This window comes from Plutella xylostella, chromosome 27 (genome assembly GCF_932276165.1).
Source record: "Plutella xylostella chromosome 27, ilPluXylo3.1, whole genome shotgun sequence".
Lineage (NCBI taxonomy): Eukaryota > Metazoa > Arthropoda > Insecta > Lepidoptera > Plutellidae > Plutella > Plutella xylostella.
In genome coordinates this window covers 5,410,465-5,438,245 of record NC_064007.1, presented here as the reverse complement: position 1 = coordinate 5,438,245, position 27,781 = coordinate 5,410,465, and the positions used below count along the sequence as shown (strand labels likewise).

Sequence of the window (27,781 nt, the reverse complement as noted above, 5' to 3'; positions counted from 1 at the left end):
ACAATGTCAAATTATCAATCGAATAAGCACTATCTGGCGGCCCAAGCAGCAGATAGATTTATTCTCCAGGTAACTGAGTTATTGGACGAATAAGTTCTATCTGACGATTGAAAAATTGAATATTTCGCTATCTGTCGAATAAACGCTATCTGTCTGTCTATCTGAGCATTGAAAAATCGGCCCTAAATCTACCATGGAACGATTTTAAAATGCGAATACAAAGATAAAGTTATAATTTCATAAAAAGAGTAAAGCAAAATCTGCAACTAATATCTTTTCAAGTTTTTTAAATAACTACCAATTTTATAAATGAGTCCTTTATTTTATTTACTTCGGCGGCTCCACTGTATCGGCAAAATCATCTTCGAACTGAAACAAAATAGAGCATTTAATCATTAAAACTACCAAACAATGTATCACAGTCATACGTAAGTACCCAACCTACCTACATATGACGTGATATACTTACTCGGTAGCAGTGGCAGCTTCACGGGTTCGTTATCGTCGTCGATAAACTCATAAAATGCGCGTTCCACTACTCACAGCCTACTATTTACAATAATCGAGATAAGGTGAGTCGGGGCAAGCGCGCCATAGTTTTTTCATAGATGAATTCAACTCAATATATCTTCTCTATTTACTGACCTAAACATGTAAATTTATAAAATTTACAATCTTTGGTTATTTGAGATAATAATGTTACGTTGATTAAGTGAATATACTGATAAATTTAGGATATAATGCTAGTTTTTTAAAAACATGGAGATAGGCGCACTTGCCTCTGAAAATGGGGCAAGTGCGCCTACACAAAATAAACCGCCAAAAGTAATGCTTAGCAGAAAAACACCAAATTTACTTGAAAGAACGTCAACAAAAAAACACAATACTTTTGGGTTATTTTTGAAAATGGCAATACAAAATAAGTTACGGCCATCAAATGAAATTCGGGGCAAGTGCGCCATATCTTTCGAGTCAGGGGTTCTCAACAATCATAGGTGGGTAGCTTTTTGAATTTTGATAAAAACTTTAATGTATGTGTAGATGAAATTTTATACTGGCATAAATTATGACAAATCACAGTAATAGGAAAAAAAAACTTTAATTTCAGGCTATAATTATATTTATTAGCATAAAAACAAAACGTACAAAATTTTCATAAACAAATTTAACAAAACTTAAACATTTTTTCTTATTACCTAGTACTTAATAGATATTCAGTCGAATAGCAGTCTTCGCTTACTTAATTCAAATTATATATGTTTTAGAAAAGACAATATAAACACCTGTAATCAGTATTGTAACCCGTAATCAGTATTGTAACTCGTATTGTATTAATCATATATTGTACTAATTATTGTATTTTAATCAACAGGCATAAAATGGTATGAATTACTGTATATTTAACATACCAAAATTTACTTAAAACAAAACGTACAAAATTTTCACACACAAATTTCGATTCGGTAAGAACTCAGTACCTACCGAGGTCTTAGAGCAATAATCTGCAATACAATAACAAACATGTTCCCTACAAACGCAAGGACAGTCCCGAGTCAGTTATACTATGGCAGGTTACCAATTTATATTATAAAATTAGCATAAAGTGTTCTCGAGTTGTGATACTAGTCACTTACCAAGCCTCCAGTATGAATTTGGCTAAATAAATAAAAAAAGATATCAAAGGCAATTTTGGAAATGAGCCGTTTTCCTTGACAGCTGTCAGTTGAGCTTTTGGGTAAGCCGATAGATGGCGTGAAAACGCAGTGTACCAACTGTCAAAAATTACATAGAGAGCAAAGAGTACTAAACTCAGAATAAGAACTCACTAGTTGTGATTAAATGTCGGGTGGTAGCGCGAGCCATCCTTCCGAGGCTCAGACTGCATGTGGCGGGAGGGAGGAGGAGCAGATAGCTCAACTACAACTCAATTTATACAGGAGAAACACAAGGAAACTGAGAAAACTTGAAAAGAACGGCTGTACGCACAATCGCACTGAACGCTGAAGCAACAGTGACATCGACATCATAGAGAAAATAATACTACAATTCTACCTACCTACGTCACTTTCACATTTCGTTAGCCTCACAGAATAACATATTGTGATCTGAGTGTGTTCTGAGGGTTTGAAAGTTGGTACAACCCCAGACAACGCCATCTATTTCTCCAAAAAGGAACTTTTTTTTTTTTAACAAACTTCTCATAATCGGCCACCTTATGGTTGGTAACCCCTGCCTTGGGGCAAATGCGCCATATAAAAATGGCTGGTCCTAGTACTCAGGCGCACTTACCCCTCTCGAAAATTTTTAGGTTAAGATTTATAATTGGCTAGAAAATTATTAATTTCGCTACTAAAAAGAAAAATACAAGTAAGGATTTAAAGGAAATCTTTTAAATTATACACTCACCTTATTAGTTTCCCCAAACACTGATGATTTTCTGAGATTTTAATGGATTTGTAACACGTGCTCATCTCGTAATTGATGTTAAAATGACACTAAAAATAGAATGTCCATTATCTCAAATTAGAGCAAGCAGAGCCATCTGTGATTTAAACCCGGAACTTCATTTGATTTGTTCCATGGATGTAAGATGTCGTTAAGAGTCCCACATCAGTAGTTTTTGAGATAATAGGGGGGGCGCTCTTACCCCGTAGGCGCGCTTGCCCCGACTCACCTTATACTGACGTTTATTATCTACGATGACGAACCCGTGTAGCGGCAGCAGATAAATAATGAATAATTTTCATATTGTTTCTTTGTCTTTATCTTTTCGTTAAACTAAAGAACAATAAAACCTACTCTGTAGGTAATTCGACCATTTATTCTACAGTTTCCGCTGCGACAGCTTCCTCCAAAGCTTCCTCCTCTTGGGCTAGCTTTGCTTCGCGCAAAATGTCCGAAGTGCGTTTTTTCTTCGGCGCTTCAGCTTCTAGTTGCAATCTCTGCTTCTCTAGTTCATCAGCCGTCCCATAAACATCCTTTCGAGAAATCTGACGAAGGAAGGACAGGGAAGATGAGGATAAAGGTAAAAGGGTTAGGGGGGTGGGTGGCACTATAGGAAGAGCAAGTGCAGTGGAGTGGAGATGACAAAACGTAATCGAAGTTTTTCGATTCGAAAAGAAGTGCGTTAAGCCCCATCCATACGCTTGCTGTTTGTCAAGCCCCATCCATACGCTTGCTGTTTGTCACAAACACGGCAAACAGCAAACAAAGTCCCAAACACCAACCACAATCACCGAACACAAACAGCCATCCACATGCTCGGCGAACGCTCATAACATTCCGAACCGGCAAACACGGCGGACGACGAGTTATTACTTTCGGGTTGACATATTTTTATTATATAAATTAAAGCAAGAGAAAGAAAAAAGGAAAATAAGAAGAAAGCAAAGACTATGGTGGGATAATAATAATACTCGTAATTAAAAAAAAATAAAAACTGACTTCTTTTTAATTATTATTTTATTTTATAGTTTTTAGTTTATTTGCAATAATTTTTAATTAAAAGTAAGATGCAAATGATACCAAAAAGTCCTACTAATCAATACGAATCATTCAAGCCTAAACACGAGGTAGTTGCTATATACCGTTGAGGAGTTCCCTTGACTGCCTTCCGTTTCCATCATCAGATCAGCTCAAGGTCACCATCATATTTTTTTGTTACAAGAACTATATTTATGTTTTTAATTTCATTAGAATCGGTTAATATGTCTCCAAAATGGAAATTCATACCCTGTTTTTACCCCTTTACCCACCCGTAGGGGTGAGATAAAATTCTGAAAAAAAATGGGACCACCTGGGAGCTCAACCCCATACAAAAAAAAAGAATTTTCAAAATCGGTGCATAAACGGCGGAGTAATCGGTGAACATACATAAAAAAAAATGCGCGCCAACGAAAAAGTGTAGCAAGTTGATACGTCCGCCTCCCGCAATGCTAGCGCGCATACTGATCGCTGCCAGACGTGTGGATACGTAGCGAACTGTTTGCCGAACATCCTTTGATCTGGCAAGAAAAACCGACACCGATGCCGAACACTGGCGAACACAAACACAAACAGGCAAACAACGACAAACACCCATCCACACGTCAGTGTTTGCTGTTTGCTGTTTGCTGTTTGCCATTGTTCGCCGAGCGTGTGGATGGGGTATCACAAACACGGCAAACAGCAAACAAAGTCGCAAACACCAACCACAATCACCGAACACAAACAGCCATCCACATGCTCGGCGAACGCTCATAACATTCCGAACCGGCAAACACGGCGGACGACGAGCTATTACTTTCGGGTTGACATATTTTTATTATATAAATTAAAGCAAAAGAAAGAAAAAAGGAAAATAAGAAGAAAGCAAAGACGATGGTGGAATAATAATAATAAAAAAACTGACTTCTTCTTTTTAATTATTATTTTATTTTATAGTTTTTAGTTTATTTGCAATAATTTTTAATCAAAAGTAAGATGCAAATGATACCAAAAAGTCCTACTAATCAATACGAATCATTCAAGCCTAAACACGAGGTAGTTGCTATATACCGTTGAGGAGTTCCCTTGACTGCCTTCCGTTTCCATCATCAGATCAGCTCAAGGTCACCATCATATTTTTTTGTTACAAGAACTATATTTATGTTTTTAATTTCATTAGAATCGGTTAATATGTGTCCAAAATGGAAATTCATACCCTGTTTTTACCCCTTTACCCACCCGTACGGTGAGATAAAATTCTGAAAAAAAATGGGACCACCTGGGAGCTCAACCAAATACAAAAAAAAAGAATTTTCAAAATCGGTTCATAAACGGCGCAGTAATCGGTGAACATACATGTATAAAAAAAAATGCGCGCCAACGAAAAAGTGTAGCAAATTGATACGTCCGCCTCCCGCAATGCTAGCGCGCATACTGATCGCTGACAGACGTGTGGATACGTAGCGAACTGTTTGCCGAACATCCTTTGATCTGGCAAGAAAAACCGACACCGATGCCGAACACTGGCGAACACAAACACAAACAGGCAAACAACGACAAACACCCATCCACACGTCAGTGTTTGCTGTTTGCTGTTTGCCATTGTTCGCCGAGCGTGTGGATGGGGTATTACATTTTGATATATGGCAACATATTTGCCACAGACAAAAACAACACACTGACAGTTTATTTTTTTACTTTCATTTCATTTCATGTTTCATGGCGGCGTGCGGCGTCTGTCAAACTGCCGTTATTTTGTGACGAATCAATTCTTAATTATTTCACTAAGTAATTAAATAAGTTGCACATCTTGCATCTTGCAAACATAATAAATTCGTTTAATCAGTTGTGATTGTAATCAACATGAGGAGGCAAAACATGATGATGCAGCCAAGGGATCGGCTACAGGTAAGGCCAACCAAGCCACCATTTTATTTCGCCTTGGTACTGTAATCTAAAGCTAAATGTGATACATCTATGTATATTTCATATTAACTTTACATATTTGCTATTCTAAGACACTGCCGCGTATTTGGTGCCGTACCTAAGAATTCAGCCCCCTGGAATTAGCTAGAGATCCACTAGAGTTCTTAGGTCTCTCTTAATGTATAAAAAGCACGATTTGATTAAGTAGCACTATTGAGAACGCGTGGCCGTGGCGTCTTCTTATCTACACTCTGACCCTAGTTTTCATTAAGGTTTAGTCTTATGTAGCATGTTTTTTTTTTTGTAAAATTAACACATGGAAACTTGAATCCTTATGACAATATGAAAGCCATTGGTAGTGGATCATCTTGCCCGTCTAAATGTACATAAATCATATCAACAGGGCTGCTGAGGTAGTAGGCATGGACAATGGACATTATTGCAAGTTACTAGATACCATAACTAGCTTCATAGCATGTAGTGATCATTTTAACTGGCGATAATTTCAACTATTGTAATCGCACAGTTCAACTCACAACAATATTGACTATTGTAATTTCCACAGGACCTGGACCGTGAGCTGGAGCTGTTGAGGCGCAAGCGCCAGCTCATCGAGGACCAGGGCCAGTATGGACACGGCGGCAGACAAACTCAGGTATTTAGGCTATTGCCACTAAGTAGCCGTCTCCACAGGTGTTTTTAGATGATATCTGCATTCCTAACGTTTCTTTATTAGGCGTAGTTTACATAATAGATTTATTAAATAAAACAGAATAAAATGTCATCTACGACTAATAAACCTAAACTAAAATAGTACTTATAAATATTAAAATATTATAAAACTACCTTACCAATTTGGACGTTTTTAATCAGTGGTTCTTTTGGATGACTGCCCCGGCAGAGGGGAATGTCTGCCTATTTTGTCTCCAGCCCATTTATACTCAATGGTGCCTTGCAGCATAGGGTGACCAATCAAGCTTGAGAAGTTACTGACATGATAAGAAGTGATCAGTGTTAACAGTGTTGTTTGAGACTAGTATTCTAAGTTTAATTATTTCGTTTCAGCACACCATCAGTCCATGGGAGCAACCAATGGCTGTAAGTATTTAGATAATATGTGTTGGTGATAAAATACATACTGTACTGTTGTTTAATTTTTACATGAAATGTCATCATTATAGTTTTATCCAGATATAGAGAAACATTTCCCTATTTATTTTGGCAGATTTGTGCACCACAAGTTGAAGCAAAATTAATAACAATACATACTATTAACTTATTTATGAATAGACCTACTTATGATCTGATTATAATTGTCTTACACTTATTACTTTGAAACAGTAGAAACTTTACTTGAACCTGATAGTTCAGGCCTTTCTTTGCTGTAAATGTCTACTGAACATAAGCCTGTGTGTAATCATGAACTCACTACCAATTTCATTGGAAAGAGAACATGTACCATGCAAGCTATTCAATCAGTAGGTACGGCTCTACACAAGCATTGAGCATCTTATTGTTGCTGGCCATGATATTGCTAAGATGCGAAGTGCTAAATACTGTGGCATGAATTAGCTTTATCAAGCACATGTTCACACTCAGCAGCGGAGGTCAGTGGACCCATCCTGCGACACTCGTAGCGTCGCGCACGTCCCGTTTAATTACACCGTTTGTAATTTCAGCAAAACAATAGTTATAGTCAGCCGCGCGCCTCGTACAACCAGTTCGATTACGGTAACATGTACGAGAGCTCGGGCGCCGGCGGCGGGTACGAGGGGGGGTTCGGGGGGGCGCGGCGCCGCGGCAAGCGCCCCGCGCCCGCGCCCGCGCCGCGCTGGCAGGACGACGTGCCCAAGCGCTTCCGCGGCCAGCAGGACGCGTGGCCCGCGCAGCAGTACAAGCCGCAAGCGCCCAAGTTCGCCCCGCGCGCGCCCAAGCCGGCCTACCGGCCCGCGGCCCGCGCGTCCGCGCCGCAGCGCAAGCCCGCAGACAAGCCCGCGCCCAAGCCGGAGCCGAAGCCCGCCCCGAAGAAGGTGGTCGTGGCGGAGGCGCAGCTCGAAGAGTACGTCCTCACGGAGGCGGACCTGGAGGGCAAGCTGCCGCGCAAGGTGCAGGGCCGGCTGGAGTTCGCGCTCGGCGTGGTGTACAAGGCGCTGCGCACGCGCGCCGGGGACAAGCACCCCGCGCTGTTCGAGCACGCGGGCGCGCGGCTCGTGAAGAACGCGCTGCGGCGGCGGCTGCGCGAGGCGCTGCTGGGCCGCGCGGTGCCCGACGTGGCCGCCATCGTGGACGCGCACGCGGCGCGCTTCCCGCCCGCCCGGGACGAGGAGCTGCTGGGCGCCGCCGCCGCCGCGCTGGCGGAGCGGCAGCGCGCCGACCAAGAGCTGCTGGCCGCGCCGCCCGACACCCAGTACCTGGCGCAGGAGCTGCCCTCAGGTACACTCGGCGCCTGGTTGGTCCTTGCCTGTGATTGGCGAAGTCCGGTTACACTGACAGTCGGCCGTATATAGGTAGTTAGGATGATGATCGCAGTCGGTATTCATTTTACGGACTGGAAAGCGATAGTGTTGCCATCCCCAGTGGCGCTAGTAAAGCAAAATACAAGATATGGAATACCGAAAGGAAATTGGCAACTTATCGCCCGTTGTCATCATGCGTTTGGGTGAATTCCTTCCTTATAACATAGCTGTTTGCTTCAAGTTTGCCTCCAAATTTTACTCATATGGAGTGCTAGAGCATCGCTTGCTAAATCCACTCTTAAATGTATAGATATTGGAATGGAAATTAAATGGCCGACTGTGGGAATAATTCGGACGTGTCCTCATATGGTGGCTTTGTCCAAAATATGGCTATGTCATGGGTAAGGACTTAACACAGTGTAGTTGGTTTTATGTCTGTTCCCCTCATAACCAGCCCGTAAGTCTTCTGTTGGATTTGAGCTTGCTCTATGACTGAAGGGCTTTGCAATAATCTATTCTCTTGACACTACAGAGATTGATTTAATTTATTAAGGGCCTAATGTTTCTTTTGAATATCACATGTTATGGGATGGTGTAGTGATGTGTTCTCTACACAATTTTATTCATCCCAAGCATGTGTATTCATTTTATAATAATGTTATTAAATTATTCAACTATCTATAACTTTTTTAAAAGGTAAGTACCTCGTACAAATTAATCTCAAGTGTTAAAGTCAGCCATCATAAAAACTGTAAAGATTTGTCTGACAGGATTGTAATAACTTTTACAGATGACCCTGAGGACTTCTTCAGAAAGAATATTACCAAAGTGCTTGAAGCAAAATTGCAAGATGTCTTCAAAAAGGTGAGTTTCAAGCAAAAAAATATAAAAAAATGTTAAAATATACAAGCCATGCCATAATTACAAATAAAGTTAATATACAACCATTGGCAAGGCTGGCAAGATAGTAAGCTAAATATCTGTAACAAAATAAATACTTTAACAGGTTTCACAAATATGCGAAGAGCCATCAGACCTAGAGCAGTTGGTCAAAGATGCGGACGAAGCTACCAAGAGAACTCCCGACGCCGCTACAGATGAAGCCACTACCGATGACGCCACTACCAACACTACGGAGGAACCAGCCAAACCTGAAGAGAAGGCCGAGGGTGAACCTCAACCAACCGAGGGTGATAAAGTGGAAAATCGCATGGAGTACTTCAAGAAACTTATGGACGGGCTCATCAATGCTGAGTTGCCGAAACTGCTGCCGAACTTTGAAGATGTGAGTTACGCTTGAAATTATTCATATACCTACAGTAAAAAAAATGTGCATAATATCTTTTATCATCATCTTCATCAGTCAAACACTTTCTGCTACTGAACATATTTTTTTCATTTTAAACACTTGTTAATAAACAGTGTTTAATAGCCATGTTCTACTACTTACAACCAAAATTGAATTGACCAGTGTTTTGTTTGTTTTCAAGTTTTTTGTGACACACACAGTAGCACAGTAATTTTTTCGTTCGATTTTTCGCTCCTATCTTGCCTTACTTTAGATATAAGGACATACAGCATTGTCAGCAGTGCCCAATATGGGTAATCAAGTTTAAGGACATCCCTATATTATTAAGACCTTGATTGCAATAAATATTTCGATACTTTAAATCCATCCCAAACTCCCCCTAACCCCCCCTCTCCCCGCAGGACTTAAAGCGCGTATTCGACGCGGACGCGGAGTACTTGCGTGCGCGACAGCAGCTGGCGCGCAAGTCGGAGGTGCGCGCGCGCATGGCCGCCGACCAGGGGAAGCTGAACGCCAACAAACTGCCGCTCATGTATGTCATGGTGAGTGTCTGTACGTTCCTGAGTGTCTAGCAGCGATCGTAAGTAGGTGTCTACAATACAATACAATACAATCCTCTTACAATCCTCCTACAATCGAAACAATACAAAATAAAACTTAAAAATAAGAACAGTAGTTACAAAAAGGCGGCCTTATTGCTTATTGCAATCTCTACCAGACAACCTTTGGATGGAAGAGAGTTATATAAATAAAAAAAATAGAATTAGAGGTAGTTGTGGTGCAAGAGTATATAATACACTACTTAAGCACTAGGTACATATACTAAATAAACAAATAAAGCAACAAAATAAATAGGTATAATATCGCATATGTCAATCCAAACCATCATATCTTGAAAAACGTAGTATCTAGTTAATATTATGTCAAATAATCTTTGCCGGCCACAATTATATTTTTTGAAATCCGCCGACCAGCAGAATCCATGTTCACTTTAGCTGTTTGATGTGCGTTATAACTTTGTACGTTTTTCACTGATCCGCATTGATCGGAATAGATATTTTTAGAGACTAGCTAATTAATTGATTAAAAAAAAACAAATTTTATTAACCTAAAAACACATAACCTTTATTTGAATTTATTTACAAACGAAAATATCTTACATGGGAACAAAATCACTGTCATACACTTATTAACAATTGCAAATTACACAAGTACACAATAATAGAAGAAATAATAAACAAGAAAAGTACAACCTCACAAATCGCGTCGATCACCACTACCTAACTCCGATGTTCACGCCTTGAGAGCTGCCGCGGGAAAGAGGGCGGCGCCTCTCTGCGGCCTGCTTATATAGGCTCGGGTGGCGGTGGTGGCATGGATCCGTCACACCGTATGCCGGTTTTCCTTACACGGCCTCTCCTGATACGGCCTCGTCCTCGATGGCCGCTTCCTGACTCGCTTCCGTGGGCAGCATGGGACCAGCAGGGACTCCACTGGACGTTTCCACTGAAGCACCGCTCGTTGATGGTCCATGCTCTGCAGTCGCTCTGTCGGTAGATGCAACTGCATCTCTTGATGATGCACCTCCCTGAGACTCGTTGCAGCCGTCATCTGTGTATATGAGAAAACCACATGTTAGGCTTCAACAAATCCGTATTAGCCAAACACTCATCTCTTGCATTCCATCCAGTAATCACGTTCATTTCACGCACTGCATAAAACTTATAACGAAGACATGTGAGACTTCGTTCTTTCTTACATCCATACGTACTTCATTTTCATTCATCATTACTCCTATGAGACGTCTCAACAAATATTGCGCAAAAACTAAGACGAGAGCTATCCAACAATTTCATAACTCTGTCTTCTGCAGGGGCCCCCTCACATGCTGCCATAAACAGACACGTGCTGCAACAGATAATCACATGACATGGTCATCTGTAATAACACTCAACCATAGGCCTCGTGTTCTGCTGGTCTATGTCGCCCAAATATGAGTAACATCTGCAAGCCAGTACCCACAGTATTTAACCTTCGCAACTCACTTTGCCACAGTTTTCAATACTTAGTTATGTGAAATGCTAAATAAGAAATTTATAGAGGTTAGAAGTAAATGGGGAGTTTTTTTTTTTTTACTGAAATAAACTGATGACAAAGTAAATTACGATTATGCGGCATGATACTAAGGATAACTGACCAAAATGACCATCTTACCCTCAAAGAAGGCAGCACAGCTCTCGGGACACCACTCTCCCTTCCACGGCACCATATACTCGGCCGCGGCTTGAGATGTCTTCCCGTAAGCACCGGAGAGGAGCTTCAATTCATAGCGTCCACTCGGTAAGGCCTTGAGAACCTTGTAGGGCCCTCTCATGCCAGGATCCAGCTTCCCTGTGGACTGGGAGAATTTGATGACGAACACCAAGTCATTCACATTAAAAACACGGGCTGGTGTCCGGTTCCGATTCACATATGAATCCTGCTGGGTTTGATTCTTCTTAAGAAGCTCACTAGCTCTGCTTCTGACAATCTCCCGCCAAGCTTGATAGTTTGGCCGAGACCCTTCTGCTGCCACATCCTTCACCAATGCTTGAATCACAGGGGTGGTTCCATCGGTCCCGATTAGCAAATTTAAAGCGGAAGCTTGCGTAGATTTTTGCTTAGTGATATTAAGTATAAGCTGTAGCTTACCAAGCACCTCAGACCACGCAGAACCCTTATGATTTACCTCAATCCTTATCATGTTTAAGACAGTACGAATGTATCGTTCCGCCTGACCATTGGAGTGGTGCATCTCTGGGGTGATGTAGTGTATGTCGCTGCCATGTTCCTTGACCCAGTTCACGAAGCTCGAAGATTCGAACATGCGCCCGCGATCGGCAACGATGAGTTTTGGAACCCCAAAAAGAGACACAGCATTTGCCATCACGCGTTTAAGTTCTACCGCGTCTTGTCTGAAGATCGGATATAAGAGGCAGTATTTGGTGAAAGCGTCCACCACGACCAGGACGAATTTGTAACCGTTGGATGCTGGCAAAGGACCCAAAGCATCAGTGTGCACGGTTTGAAATGGAGCGTCGGGCTTTTCCCAGGAGGTTATGTGTTGGTGAGGGGCTCTGGGTACTCGTTTATTAGAGATGCAAACGAGGCAGTGAGCGATGTACTTTTTTACAAAGTGTATTAACGCAGGAAACCAAAAGTGTCTCAATATAAGATCTATTGTTTTATCAGCACAGATGTGGTCATGCTCATCGTGAAACAACCTAAGCAAACTTAACCTATGGCCCTTCGGAATATAGGCTAATAGCCGAGACTCTTCTCCTACAGGACTGTATTTGTAATAGAGAACGTCATTTTGATAAACGTAACGTCGGCTATCTAACTTGCCCTCTTGGAGCTGTTGAACAAGGTCCTGAGTTTCACCATCGGCAGATTGCGCTATTTGTGCCCAATTGCGAGGTTTGGTTACTTGGTGAACATAGATTGGGGGGTTACGACTGAGGTAGTCGGCATGAGCCATCATAGAACCCTTGCGATATTCAATATCGAAAGTGAAGTCTTGCAAGTACACCCACCAACGGGCAACTCTAGGGAGGAGATCTTTCTTTCGCTCGGTGGACTTTAAGGCATTGCAGTCGGTAACGACTTTGAATTGGAGGCCAATTAAATAATGGCGAAAGTGTTGTAGGGCTTTCACGACTGCCAATGTCTCGAGCTCATATGAGTGGTAGCGACTTTCAGCTCCTTGGGTGACCTTACTGAAATAAGCCACAACTTTTTTCTTGCCGTCCTTATGGGTCTGCATTAAAACCGCCCCGTACCCCGCACTACTCGCGTCTGTATGGACTTCTGTAGGTAACGCGGGATCGAATATGGAAAGGATCGGTGCGCTGGTAAGTATCCCAATTATCTCCTGCCTAACCTTCTCCTGTTCCGGTCCCCAATAGAATTTAACATTCTTTTTAGTCAAATGCGCTATACATGCCGTTTTTGTGGAGTACCCTTCGATGTACCGTCTAAAGTATCCAGCTAAGCCTAAGAATTGTCTCACTTGCTTTACATTTCCTGGCACTGGTGAATTGACTAATGCTTCTACCTTACGGGGACTCGGCTGTACCTGACCCTGACTAATTACGCGTCCTAAATACTCTACTTGCGTTGTAAGGAACGAACATTTGCTAAGATTTATCGAGAATCCCGACTCCGAAAGTGTTTTTAGAACATTACGCAACAACTCAATGCCCTCTTCTACTTCAGAGCTCATCAGAAGCACGTCATCGATGTAAATAAGAGTGTTGCCAGCCTCAATAAAGCTACGTAGAGTGTTGTTTATGATTCTTTGGTAAACTATAGGAGCATTGGCGAGTCCAAAGGGCATTTTGACATATTCATAATGCCCTTCGGGCGTGACAAATCCGGTTTTACTTATTGACGACTCACTTATCGGTATCTGATGAAAGCCGGTAGCCATATCTAAACTTGAGAAGTACTTGAAACTTCCTAGCCGATCGATATGATCATCTATCAACGGAAGTGGGTATCGATCTTTAATGGTTAGTCGATTTAGCGCCCTAAAATCAACGCATAACCGATCCGACCCGTCCTTTTTCTTGACCAAAAGAATGGGGCTAGAATAGTCCGATTGTGACTCTCTTATGATGCCCTTAGACAAAAGATCATTAATAATTTCCCTAACCTTGACCTTCTCCTGGTGTGAAAGTCTGTATGGTCGATATGCAACAGGAGTCTCGTCCTTTAACCGAATATCCATACTACCGGTAGTGACGGTAGTAGCGGCTGTTCCCGTAATAAGGAATTCCGAAAACATGGTAAGTACTTGCATAAGAGACTCCAGTTGCTCGCCTTGAAGAGGCGTATTAACTGTGAATCCATCGATTTGTTCGACCGCACACACTTCCCGCACTTTAGGTTCAGATCGTGTCAAAACTTGTCTATCTTTTGTTCTCACGTACGTAATCCCGTCCCTATTAAGAACATCTGTCCCAATTATAATAGGCGTAGTCATACATTTGGATGGTACAACAACTAAATCAACCTCGACGGAAATCTCACTAAACTCAATAGTTAAGGTTACGTACGATGTTGCTTCTAATTCCCGATCACTAATCCCTTTTATAGCGCATTTAATTGGCTTTGGCTGACAAGTAAAATGCTTTAAAACACTGTCAGAGATCAAGGACACGTTAAGGGCCCCACTATCTATCAACACATCTATAGGAACCCCTTGTACAACCGCTGATGTTATATCGCTACTACGTGTGCTCTCAAGACGTTCTGAACAAAGGTTAACGTTTCGTTCATTGCGAGACTGCGCCCTATCTTTCGCGAAACAGTTTGCCTCCATATGACCGGGTTTTTTACAAAATTCGCATAACCTACTGTGAGGTTTAGCAACTGGCTTTGGATCGGGGGTAGAATCAAGTTTCTTTCTCTTAGGACACTGAAAGTTCTTATGACCCGCCTGTCCACAGTGGAAACATTTTGATTCATTACGCTGATTAAAAGCTCTTTTCCTAACTAAGTGATTGCTGGAACCACGTGTATCCTGCTTTTGTTGTACGGGTTTCGTATAGATGGCCAAAAACGACACTAAGTTATCAGGAGATAAATCTGCATTAGCAACGGCAGCTCGCACATGTGGTTCCGTTATTCCCCGGATGACTATCTGCGTTATAAGTTCACTACTTAAGCCCTTGACTATCCTAAGACGTAATAATGTACGGCGAGCGTACTCGGCATATGTCGGAAACTTATCCGATGTTACACACATTGTGTCAAACAATATATTCGCGTAATCTAATTTTCGTGGACATAATGGCCTAAATTCTAATTTAAAGTTTGACCAGGTTCTATCACTCGTAACCCATTCGTTAAGCCACAGCCTCGCGTCTCCCTTAAGATATCCAGCAACACGCGACAAACATTCGCCATCAGTCCAACCATTCGCAACCCTAGCACGATCTACCTCATTGCACCACGTATCTATATCATGGATTGTTGGGTCGAAATTGGAAACAAAGTAGTTTTGATTACGAGATGGGCAAAACGACTTAAACACATCCATCAATGTTTGCGCAGCAGTGGAAGTACTATCCTCACCGGTATTAACGTTACTACTTTTCGCAAAAACATCACTATCCCTAGCGGGGGTACTAAGTATGCGATTGGAACAATTTACACTATCTGTTTGCTCTGATTCATTAACCAACAACACAGGATTATGACAATTAATTTCCGGGTTCGTTGTAGGTAATCGCACAGGAACGGCACATTCGACGATGCTACTCGCAACATTGTTTGAAACTGTTTTCACTATACCCGCACTACGATCTGCACTATCTTTTTTCTCTAGCACATTTAATCGATTCAAAATTGCATTCAACGTAACATTTAACGAATTATCTACACTCTGTATACGTTCGGGAGACATTCTGGATTGCACTGGTGATTTAGATCGCGGTACAGAACGAGACGGTGATGAAGCATGCGATCGAGAATGTGTCCGAGAACGAACGTTCGTACGTGATCGCGGAGGAGTGTCAGAACGCGGAGGAGTACGTTTGCGCGTCCTATGTCGCTTCCGATGGTGATGACGCGACCTGTCACGTGATCGAGAACGCGAATCGCCTCCCATGATGAACAGTTAAAACAACACCAAAAATTTAAAATTTCAGACCGTTATTTTGTTCCCAACGAATAAAATGTAGGATAGCGAAGCTGGATAGGCTTGGAGGCCTATCCCACTTCTGATTTTAGAGACTAGCTAATTAATTGATTAAAAAAAAACAAATTTTATTAACCTAAAAACACATAACCTTTATTTGAATTTATTTACAAACGAAAATATCTTACATGGGAACAAAATCACTGTCATACACTTATTAACAATTGCAAATTACACAAGTACACAATAATAGAAGAAATAATAAACAAGAAAAGTACAACCTCACAAATCGCGTCGATCACCACTACCTAACTCCGATGTTCACGCCTTGAGAGCTGCCGCGGGAAAGAGGGCGGCGCCTCTCTGCGGCCTGCTTATATAGGCTCGGGTGGCGGTGGTGGCATGGATCCGTCACACCGTATGCCGGTTTTCCTTACAATATTATTTAATTTCACGTGAAAATTCTTCTTGAAGTCACTGTTTACTAACATATTTAACACGATTTCTTTGTTTTAATCATCATCAAATACCTGTATCCAACGCCATTATTGTTGTTATGTCAAGCAACGTCACGAGTGTTAAAAAAAGGAAATTAAAATCTTTTGATGCGCCGGCTAATCTCTCGCCGTATTACATAACGGCCAGCCATATTGAATGACGTATGATGTCGAATACAATCCGGCGCATTATCATTCAGCCATATTCAATACGGCTAAACGTTGAACCGCCGCATTACAAAGAGGCCCTGTCTTGTAATGCGGCTAGCCATAATGTAATACGGCGGATTATACGATCCGGCTGCGACAGATAGATACATACTAAATATAAATATCAACACCCAAGACCCGATTACAAATATCTGTCTAAACAAATATCCACAGGTGATGGGCACCCCCAAGCTGCCCAAGAAGGTGAAGCTGCAGGCGTTCCTGCGCTCGTTCCACCCGGGCACCATCAAGAAGCACCGCAATGTGCACAATGTGCTGTACGTGGGCTTCTCCGACAAGACCGACCTGAAGAATATATTGGCCGCCAATGATACTCTTATGGGTATGTTCACAGTTTGTGTTAGCTGTTTTTTATCCCCGAAGGTAAAAAATAAGTGGTAGTGTAGCTTCCAAACGGCTGAACTGATCTTCCCGAGCTCCATCACTCCTTCGGCCTTCTTCATCTAAACTCTGCCTGGAAGGTGACTGACAGACTGACTGACAGGTGTGGCAGATATTATGTGGCTCCCATGCCTTTGTGTCGACTGTCGGCTCAATACCTTTAACTTTTAATGTAAACTTAAACTGGAATATATGACTGATTCATAACTCTTACCGCATTTCTTTCACAGACAACGTGAAGCTAACCATAAAAGAAAGCGGCAAATTCCAAAACCCGAAGACTGTTCTAAAACAATCCGAGACCAAATCGGCCAACACCAGCATCGACAACGCTATAGATTCCGACTTGGATGGACAAATCAACGACTTACTCACATCTATACGGAGCTCTGAAGAAGCAGGGCAGACCGAAGAAAATGGCGGCAAGAATGAACCTACTGGTGATGCTGCTACAGAAAATGCGACTGAAGGCCAGACTGATGACGGTGGTGATTTCACAGAGAATTGGGATGAAGAGGCAACCGGCAACGGTAACGACACTACTACAGATTTTACTGAGAACTGGGACGAAGAATTGGCTAAAGAAGCTGAGGCTAACGGAAGCGTCGTTGGGAATGCCGAGAATGGCAACGGAGGTGACGCCGGGAATGCCGAGAATGCCAATGAAACACCAGCGGAGACAGCCGTGGCTAAGAACCCACAGGTGGCTAAAGTACAACAGACCACGCCCACTAAGCAGCCAGCCAAAGCGCCTGCCACGCCAACTGGTATAAACACTAGGCGGTCCAGTCGCATTAATAATGCTTAGAGTTGTAATGAAGGTTTTGGGAAGGCTATTGAAAGGTTACTAAGTTCTTAAGCTTTGATAATAGAAGAAGTAATAACGTAATAATGAGATTGTAATAGTTAGGCTGGCTGTATTGCCTACCGGCAATGCATCTCTGATTATTCCGCAATGGAATACATGAGGACAAGCGTTGTATAGAATAATTATTTGTGAATTCAGTTTAAATTTGGCATACTTATTTATGAACTTAGAACAAGTTAACTTTGAATAGCCGCTCCGACACCGGTTTAGAGTGAAATAAGATAGGTATTTGATTGAATGGAATATTACTGACGCAAAAATAATAGTAAATTTTTTTCGCAACATAGTAATTATGTTAAATGATTGTCTTGCACATGCACTTTAAACTTATTCACTCGAGTCCAATGAGGTTTTTCACTGCAAAGGCAGTATGTATATTTTCTGACAACCATTAATTTAAGATTTTAGTATGTCTTATTACGTACACATAATATTATTTTTAAGAACTATTCCGGATAGAGACGTTTATGTTAATTTTAGTTATTTACGATTTATTGGTTAATACACTGTCTTGTAAAGTACCTAAAAAAGGTGTTTGATTTTAAAGGGTTATGAAGGGATATAGCTACCTATTGAAATTAGGATAGGATAGGATACGACAGATTTCTCGTTTAGATGTTGTAAAACTAGATTTTCCCCACCAAGAGCCGAATTTTTCGTAATTTCGAGGTTGTGTTGTAAAACACTTTATAGTAAAATATACTATAAATACTACACATTACACTTCTATCATATTCAGATTCGCAATATTGATTATCGTTATCACTGGCGGTAGTCAAATATGCTATATTAAAGATCCGCTGCGAGAATGGAATCTTAAATACCTAGGTACCTACTGCCATAGCAGTAAAAAATATTTTCGTATATTTCAGGCCTCTTTGTATAAATCTTTGCCAGATACATACCATGAGCTGGTTGAGGTAATACTCGTACATGATGGTGTCAGTCACTGGATCCAGAGCCGTCTGTATCATCTCGTCAAACTCTTCCTGAAATTGTTAAATCATAACTACACATTTCACATTAGTTACTTCCGGAAATAACATAATACTTATCTCTTTGGTACCACTAGATAGGTGTTGTAAATTATAATGTTATTTCACTCATTCACGAGCAATAAAAATGGTCCATGTTCGATACCGGTGAAATACCGGTCGAACACTTTTAATATTTGTTTGTGGGTTGGGTGGTAGTTAGCTTAATTTTACTTTGACAAAAAGTCAGTCTTGTTAAGCTCTTGTGATTCGGCGCGGTCGCAATTATCGGATTAATTGTGAATTTGAGAAATATCGGCAAAATATCATCATCTGCCATTAGGCATTATATTTTTTTATACCGACAAGTGAATTTTGTGTGTGCATCTCAAGATTTATTTGGATTTCTCAAGCATCGAGGGCTGCCGCTTCGCCGAGGCTTGGACCTTAGACGTACTCACGTGAGCAAAACCTATCATATTTTTTGTTATATATATATATATAGTAACAGTCCACTTACAAAATGTCGACACCAAATAACCCCGATCTTTTAACACATTAAATTAAAAATGAGAGTAAATGTTTTACGTTTTTTTCTGATGCGCAGTTATTTACTTTACTTTACTGTAGTCTTTCCCTAGGAGTAATTAGGTGCTATTCGTATTGAAATGAAACTTTTTTATTGCTCGTGAGTGTATTATTTAAGTCAAACTTGCTTCGAAAGCTATCTAATTCTAAATATATGGGGACATCTCACACACGGCCATCCGACCGACCCCAGACTAAGCAGAACCTGTGATATGGGTGTCGGACAGCTGATATATCTACACAAATACATAGATTTACATTTACATTAAATAGATAAACGACAACCAGACACAAGGCAAACACAAATGCTCATCACACAGATGTTTGCCCTGGGCGGGATTCGAACCCGCGGCCCCAAGCTTCAGAAGCAGCTCCACTACTGTCTTAGCTACGATGCCGTCATTCTACCTGAGTAAATGGCTCTCCCTCCTCCATCATGAGCTGAGTGAATCTTTCCTTGGTCAGGAAGCCACGGCCTTCTTTGTCGAAGTATCTGAACGCAGCCAGAAGCATCTCCGCACTGGCTGGGTAGAACCTGAGGGAAATAGAAGAATTTAGAAATAAACCAGGGAAAGCGCGGCAAATAAACAAAAAAACTTTATGAAACTTGACTAAATAAACTATGGCATCCCGTATTGAAAGTATAAGTCATTTTTTTTAACAAACGAGTACTGATTGTGTCTCGCAAATTTTCCGGTATTGACAGAGTGAGATGGGTCATTGTAGAACCAATATCAAAGCAGTAAAGAAGTTTTGGTACTCGTTTGTTATAAAATATACAATAGTTGTAGTGCGAATAATTATTTTGATACTTGAGTTCTTATTTGAGGAATTTTGGGTGTTTTATCACTACTACTTCTTACACTAACTTCAAGACGGCTCTGATGTCTTGACTTACCTATGTTCGATCATAACTTTGCACATGTAGGGCAGAAAGTTCGTTAGGGGAACATTCCCGGTGGCCTCCTTATTTTCAGTGGCGAGGATCACTTCCTGAATTTCAGCTTCCGTTGGACAGCACCCTGTATTCAACAGTAATGCGTTATAGGTTCAGTTCAGCCACCTTTATGGAGGTTTATGAGTTAGTTATAGTGTGGGAAATGAAACTGACCTCCCTATTACGTAGTGTTCTTTTCTCTATGTCCCTACTCACTGCATCAGCTATGCTATGGTCTTGTGGTTAGAGGTTCCGCGCTGCTGCCGGTTCGATTCCCGACTATGACCATTAGTATTTATATAGGCAAGTAATTTATGTTTATAATTTTTGGTAGGTCAGCAGTTTTAACTAAGTACCAACTTTACTGCTACTCTGCTGGTGAGCCATACCTACCTACTGCCACAATATTATTTCAGCCACATTAATCAAAAAGTACTTAAGTATACTTACCTTCTAACTTACATATAATTTAAATAAATCATGAACTTATCCCGGACTTACCCAAAGATCGCAATATGGTGCCGATCTCTCGCACGTCGACCACTTGTTTGCCGGAATGGTCGAAAACTTCGAATGCTTCGATTATTTTCTTTTCCAAGTCATTGTTTGGCTGGACTGGAAAATAGGATTTTAGGTAACTATGTACAGTACCTATGTATAGTTCTATGTACAGTTCTTATTTAGTTAAGTACTTCGGTGTTACATCATAGTTACGTCTATAAGAAGGTAAGTACCTACAACAATATAAACTCAAATCTTCCGCCACATCTACGGTTCAATTCTTGCCTAGCATCTACATCCAAGTGTAGAGAGCCAATCTATCAATAAATCGTCGCAGTCGTAGAACAATGACGGATCTGCAAAACAGCAACTTTACAGGAGAGCCAGTTAAAGTTTTTAAACAACGTTTTGTTCGATAAAATGAAAACGGCTGAAGCAATTCATTTGAAATTCGGTCACATTATTATACGAATGGACTTTTGCAATATAGCCTGTATAATTAGTCTGTAATAAGTCTAGGTTTCCTGAAAAATCAGATAGGTCATTGTTCTATGTATCCTACTATATCGCATTATATGATACGTCGTTTTTTTACGGACTTTTATTGCGTATCTAATGGCGTATTATACTTTTCATCGTTGTTTTAGGGAATATATGGAAAAATTCAAAGACGGATCTTTAAATAACCTATTTAGGAGGGTGCTGATTGCGCTATATTATTTTTTGTTTAGGTCCTAATTTTTTTACAAAATACAATTATTTTATAAAATGTTTTTTGAAGACCCCATTGTGTCCAAGCATCAGTCAATAATCATCCAATGCTAAAAATAGGCACCTCCCAAGGAGCTCCACAACACTCGGTCCTCGGGCTTCCTCATCCAGCCACTACTGGCTACCAGCCTACGGTTGTCCTTATTTGTGACTCGAGAATTAGTCGACCCCAACGGTTATCGGTTCTTCGGCAGATATAGCCAGCCCACTGCCACATTAGCTTGCACATTTTGACAGCTATGTCGGTAACCTTAGTCCTCTGTCGGATACCCTCATTTCTGATACGATCCAGCAGAGAAACCCCAAGCATAGCACGCTGAGCGACTTTAAATCGGTGGACCAGTACTACCGTCAGTGCCCACCTATCTATCGCCCCATACGTCATCACTAGCAAGATGCACTGGTTTAAGAAGACTTTTGTCTTCAGGCTCTAATGATAAAAGTCTTCTTCTCTGATCAGGGATGGCCGAGGAGAATATGTGACGGAGTTTCCCAACTCAATTGTGACATTTGTGACCCTTTGCTGGGCAAAGGTCTCTTCCTGGGTCTTCCAGCTATCCCTGTTCATGGCCTCTTCATTCCAGTTCCTACTAAACACGTCTAGGTCATCCCGTTATCTTCTTCTGGGTCTGCCCCTGTGCCGGCGGCCGTTATCGGCTTCCCATTTGGTAGCATTTTTACCCTACCTATCCGGCTGCATACGACATACTACTCACTTCAGTTTGGCGGTCTTAGTTGGTCATGTCTGTTGTCTTCGAACGGTTCACCTTTAGTCCAACTTCAAGGCTTGCCATGGATAGCTCTCGCAACATTTGTTTGAGCTCGGGAGAATAGGGCAATATCGTCCACAAAACCGAGGTTTGACTATTTTTTACTTCCAAAATTGATGTCCTTGTCCTCCCAGGACTGTATCAACTTCTTGAAGACTTCTTTGAGGAAAATTGTAAAGCGTGTACAGCGAGGGTCGCCTTGTATGACACCCTTTTCAATCGGAAACGTTGGACCAGTACCAGGTTTTTCCAATTTCACGTTGGCTGAGCTGTTTATGTAGATAGTACCAACGAGTTCGATGTAGGTTGGATGAATTTTGTGGTGTTAAGGGCGGAAAGTATTGCTTGATGGTAGATACTGTCGAAACCTTTTGTATAGTCAATAAATACATGGTAAAGTGGTGTGTCAAGCTCTATGAACTTTTCAATAATCTGATTGAGCGTGTATAGAGGGTTCGCGGTAGAAAAACTAGGTCGGAAACCGGCTTGTTCTGGTGGTTGATGTTAGTTCAGCAGAGGACGGATGCGATTGTGAATTATTTATACATATGTGATGTCAAGCTAACGGGCCTATAGTTTCCGAGGTCGGATTTCTCACCCTTTTTATGGAGAAGTAAGTATAATGTGAGAATTACAGAATTTACGGGGAATTTTTCCTGAAATTAATACGTGAATAAAGTGGGCTCACCTATTTTTAAGAGGAAAAGCCCCAGTATGAATCGAGTGCTGGTGATTGTGAAACAGCTGAGGAAAATTATCATCCCCAAGCAGTTCAAGATGATCCTTACATAGCTACGGATAAGATGATACCAATTTCCTTAATTATTTACTGCCCGCAAACAGTAAATTCACTGCTGTCCGATCACGTTGACTCCCCCGCGATGCCATTCACCCCTAGAACTAGAGAATTTACTGATTGTGGTCAGTCAATAAAGGAAATTGCTGTCATCTTATCCGTAGCCATGTAAGGATCCTCTCAAACTGCTTCGCGATGGTCATTATCCTCAGCTGTTTGACAATCACCAGCATTCGGTTGATGCTAGGACTTTCCCTTTGCAATTGATGTAACTGTTAACTGTTGAGGTAGCTGTTAATACAGAAATTTAATGTTTGATGTGGATTCTGCGGCTGACTTCGTTTGTATGTTTGGTAACTCATGCTAATGGCTAGAAAAACATAATTCCAAACCTACCCGCATTGTACCGTGCTCCCATCGTCACCTGCCTCTGGCAGTAGAGTTGATGAACAAAAAAGTACTTAAGTACATAATTTTACATTGTTTTTTAGCACATAGTTTTAAAAACATAATAAATTAGCAAAAATATACTGAAAAATCATAAATTTATTTATTTTCCATTGAAAATACGTAATATTAGGAAAGAACAACGACGTATCCTAAAATAATTCCAAAGAATAACGACGGTTATCTACACGCGTCTACCACTTATCCATAAAACAATGACGGTATATACAAAACACCAATAGTTAGGACAAAGAACATAGCCGCATTTGAAATACCGTCACTAAATTTAACAAACAAACAATATTGTTTTTTAATACACCGTACCTAATTATAACTAACTTTTCAATGATTTTAGCGAAAACTAGGGCTTTTATTTTTTTTAAACAAAGTTCCAAGAATAACGACGGATTTAAGAGACCGTCTTTGTTCTATGGGAGAAGTATTAAAAAAATATTTACATGGAAAACAGAACTTTTTAAATAATAATTATAGCAAAAAAACATTTTAAGTACTCATTACGTGTTCCATGTGCTCCTACAGAGAACACTGACAGAACAAACAAACCGTCGCGCGGGAGCGGGTCGCGGGGGGCGAGGGTCACCGCGGAACATCGACGGGACGGCACAAGCGCCCATGTTCTACGCGAAAAAATCAAAACCGTCAGTGTTCGCCTCTGTATTTCGCTTATTATAAAAGATTTAAAAAAAAACTTTTGTTGTATAGGTAAATAATGAAATTTTAAAGAAGAATCTGCAATAATCCGAAAATCGAAAAAAATCAGATCCGTCACTGTTCTACGACTGCGACGAAATAATTATGTCCCGACTGGGAATCGAACCCTTTTTACTTGAATGATGTTTGAGTTAAAACCTATAAATAAGCTATATAGTAATTACTTATGTACAGTCAGATTCACAAGTTGTTAGCACATGTCGGTAGGTTTATCATTTAAAAGTCTCAAACATAATGAATGAAGATAAAATAAAGACTTACTTTTTGGATCTTCCTTCCGTAAAGCCATTATATCTGTTGCAGCGAATGAGATTCACAAGAATATCACAAATATTTTTTTATGTAGAGATTCCCAAAGTTATTAAATTTTAAAATTGAAAATAGTTAAAAAGCTTGTTTAAATAATCGAAAACAATGTTTTACTGTAGCTAGGCAACGGCTATGTCATGTCAAAGTTCACGGTCTCGGCCCAATGAGTCTAGACTTTCGTGACCTAACGCTAATATCGTATATTCCTTAACTTTTAAATCGTAAAGCTAAAGTTTCAGACATAATTAGTTGTAGATTGTAGATTTATGGAGGTAACTAACTATTCACAAAATGATTTAAATAAAAGAGGAAATAATTAAAAACTAAAAGGGATTTATTATTCACTGATAAACTAATGAGAATTGTGCTCAAATACAATCAATTAAATTAAAGTACTTATACTTAAACCTAGTTATTAATTACCTACCTACTCAATAAATAACAATATCCTAGTTTGTTTTCACTAGAAAGTCATCAAGTAATCATGGCTGGTAACTTCACGGAATATCACCCCTTTGGTGTTCTTGTTCACTGTTAACTTTAACCGTGATGTGGTTCTCATTGCTGGACTGAAAACTCGTAGTTGTCCCGTCATCGTGGTTTTGTTTGTAGGAGAAGTTGACTGCAGGAGCTTTCGTCACATCTGATACAATAATCGGATTATTTTGGAGAGAATCTTCGAGTTTTACCTTCTGGGAAGTAGTGGTGGTGGTGGATGCTGGCGAATTCGTCTGGACATACTTGAAGTTCCCGCTGGCACTGTGCGTGCCAATACTGTCTTCGCCAACTATAACCTTAACTTGGTCCTTCGATCCTGATTGGGTGACTCGTGATGTCAAAGGTTTGCTATTGGCTACCGGCTTGGCAGTAGCGACGTGCTTGACTGAAGCTGCGTTGATGTTAGTCACTTGTTTGTATGAGTAAATGCCTTGTGTCCCAAATCTGCTGTCAATTGATGGCGCCTGCACCGGGCTTGGGTTTTCCACTTTGACGACCGTGAAGTTGGGATTGTTGTGCACTATTTGCTTGTACACGTAGTTGCCTAAAATTGGCTTTACAAACGCACCTTGAGTTTCTTTCTGAGCTGCGGAGTTCACGTGTAGATTTTGCGAGCCTTCCACTTTTCCTGATGACGTCTGGGTAGTGACAGATCCATCCTTCTGCAGCTGCCTGTAGACGAAGCCGCCGGTTGAGTCGACGTGGTGGTGGATTGGCCTGACGAAGTTTGCGATCTTGTGGACTGAGACATCAGAGGCGAACTGCTGGCCGTTTGAAGGCAGCGGCTGGTGAGGGTATTGTATGTGGACGTGGCTGGGCGGCGCGTGGACGTGGACTGGGTACTGGTGGAGGCGTGGGCTGCCACTGGGGATCGGGTACACGTTGACTGGTTGCTGTCCGCGAGGGTCGGTCGCCACCACCCCTGGAGCGTCGTACAGGGTGACAACTGGCGCGGGGCCGAGCGGCGCGCCCACCACCACGGTATGCTCCAGCTCCACCTCAGGCACCGCTGGAGGAGGAAGCCGCACTGGCTTCGGCCTCACCACTTGCTGCGGAGCTGCAGCTGAAGAAACTTGGCTGCTATGGAATGAAGACACTGAACCATCACTGTTGATCTGCTGGTAGGAGTAGCCGTTACTTGCTTGGTTTCCAGCTGAGTTGTTGACTTGGGTGGAGATCTTGGGCGGCGCGGGCGCTGGCTGGCTGGGGGCGGCGGCGATGGCCTCGATGCGGTCGTGCACGATCGGGTGCATCACTGGCGGTTTGCTCTGGAAGTGGCTGAGGGGAACTGGCACGCGGCCTTCTGAGTCCAGGCACCGCGTGACTGATCCATCTGCGTTGACGCGTTCGTAGTAGTAGCCTCCTTTGCCGTCATACTTCTTGACGAGTCGTGAGGTCTTCGGAGGCAGTTCCAGCAGCACGGGCCGCAATGGGGTCTCGTTGTTGTAGTACGTGGAGACTGAGCCGTCGTTGTGGACTTGCTTGTAGGAGAAGCCACCTTGCTGCGGAATATTCAGAACAGATGGGTGGTAGTGGTCTTGCACCACCACTTCTGGCAAGCGATGGATGCTGGTGGAGAACCTTGGTGGATGACTGTGGATGTGTGGCCTCACGAGATTGGGCAAGCGGTTGGTGATCTCGGTGATTCTCTCCAGGACTAGGGGCCGCACTTGGGCGACCTCTGCAGGGATCTGAGCCCCGTATGTGGAGGCAGCGCCATTCCGATGGAGCTGAGTGTAAGAGTAGCTCGAGGCTGGCTTCGCAATCTTCTGCACATTAACTTTCTGATCTTCGAAGAATGGGTTGAAAGCTCCATAGACGACAGCCGGGACCCGAGTCTCAGGTCTTACACCCGTGAGGATAGTATGATGGTGCACCGCTGGTGGTCTCAGCGGCTTGGGTTCCTTAAAGAGAATTGGCTGTTGCAGTATCGGGACTCCATAGGAATTGTGGATCGGTCCGCCGACTGGTGCATCGAAGTAGGAGATACCGGAGGTTAAGATAGGTAACGGCTTGGGCACAGCTGGTAAGGGAGCTTGAAGTGGCCCAGGGTACAAGTAGTTGTCTTGGGCAATGTAGGAGGGGACCTGGCCGGGGTAACGACTGTGGACGAGCAGTTTATCCAGGGCAGCCTGGTCCGTCAGTATTCCTGATTGTATCAGAGTTTGGGCTCGCTGTAAGGCTTTCAAGGTGTCATCCGGAGTGCTGGTTTCCAGGTACGACTCCAGTAAAGCCAAAGTAGGATTCTGGGGTGACGCCGGCACATTTATCAGCTCTGCTCCTTGAGTGACCTTGAGACCTATGGGCACGGCTTTAATCAGAATATTCTCATGTCCGGGGATCCTGTAGAAGGTAGCATTTTGCTTTTCAGTGTTGGAGCAGTTGGTTCCGAAGATCTTAGACGCGATGGCGTCTTTGATCTTCAATATGGTTTGTAGATCTCTTCTTGGCCGATCAGTATCGGCGGAGACGGCTATGCAGAGTAAGATGGCCACCTGAGAATAAATACGCATAATGAGTATGATATAAGTAGGTACACTGTACAATTGTCGTCATTGAGATTTGTTTTCAAACAGAGCTGAGTAGTAAAGGAACAATGAATTTACGTTGCCACACATTACAAAATCAGTCATAAGTATA

At 41.9% G+C, this 27,781-nt stretch overlaps 2 protein-coding genes across 4 annotated transcripts; one reads left to right on the top strand and one right to left on the bottom strand.

The window, feature by feature from the left end:
• Nucleotides 1-218: 218 nt before the first annotated feature.
• LOC105382649 (dynein regulatory complex protein 8) lies at nucleotides 219-24,739 on the bottom strand. Of its 3 annotated transcripts, none has more exons than XM_011552568.3 (7): nucleotides 24,596-24,739; nucleotides 20,819-20,932; nucleotides 20,279-20,402; nucleotides 19,789-19,915; nucleotides 18,724-18,807; nucleotides 2,800-2,990; nucleotides 219-369 (listed from the first exon to the last, which is right to left on the bottom strand). In XM_011552568.3, exons 1-6 carry the CDS (start codon nucleotides 24,621-24,623, stop codon nucleotides 2,820-2,822), a joined length of 648 nt encoding a protein of 215 aa, XP_011550870.3. In that variant the 5' UTR covers nucleotides 24,624-24,739; the 3' UTR covers nucleotides 219-369; nucleotides 2,800-2,819. The 3 variants fall into 3 exon arrangements, with proteins under 3 accessions (XP_011550870.3, XP_037965958.2, XP_011550871.1); XM_038110030.2 differs by having other exon boundaries at nucleotides 2,817-2,990; XM_011552569.3 differs by lacking the exon at nucleotides 2,800-2,990.
• Nucleotides 5,171-18,049, top strand: LOC119691814. The gene is made up of 9 exons (XM_038110029.2): nucleotides 5,171-5,373; nucleotides 5,957-6,046; nucleotides 6,457-6,489; nucleotides 7,071-7,824; nucleotides 8,638-8,711; nucleotides 8,854-9,132; nucleotides 9,558-9,698; nucleotides 16,723-16,891; nucleotides 17,181-18,049. The coding sequence occupies exons 1-9, from the start codon at nucleotides 5,329-5,331 to the stop codon at nucleotides 17,756-17,758; spliced, it is 2,163 nt and encodes a 720-aa protein (XP_037965957.2). The 5' UTR covers nucleotides 5,171-5,328; the 3' UTR covers nucleotides 17,759-18,049.
• Nucleotides 24,740-27,781: the final 3,042 nt, after the last annotated feature.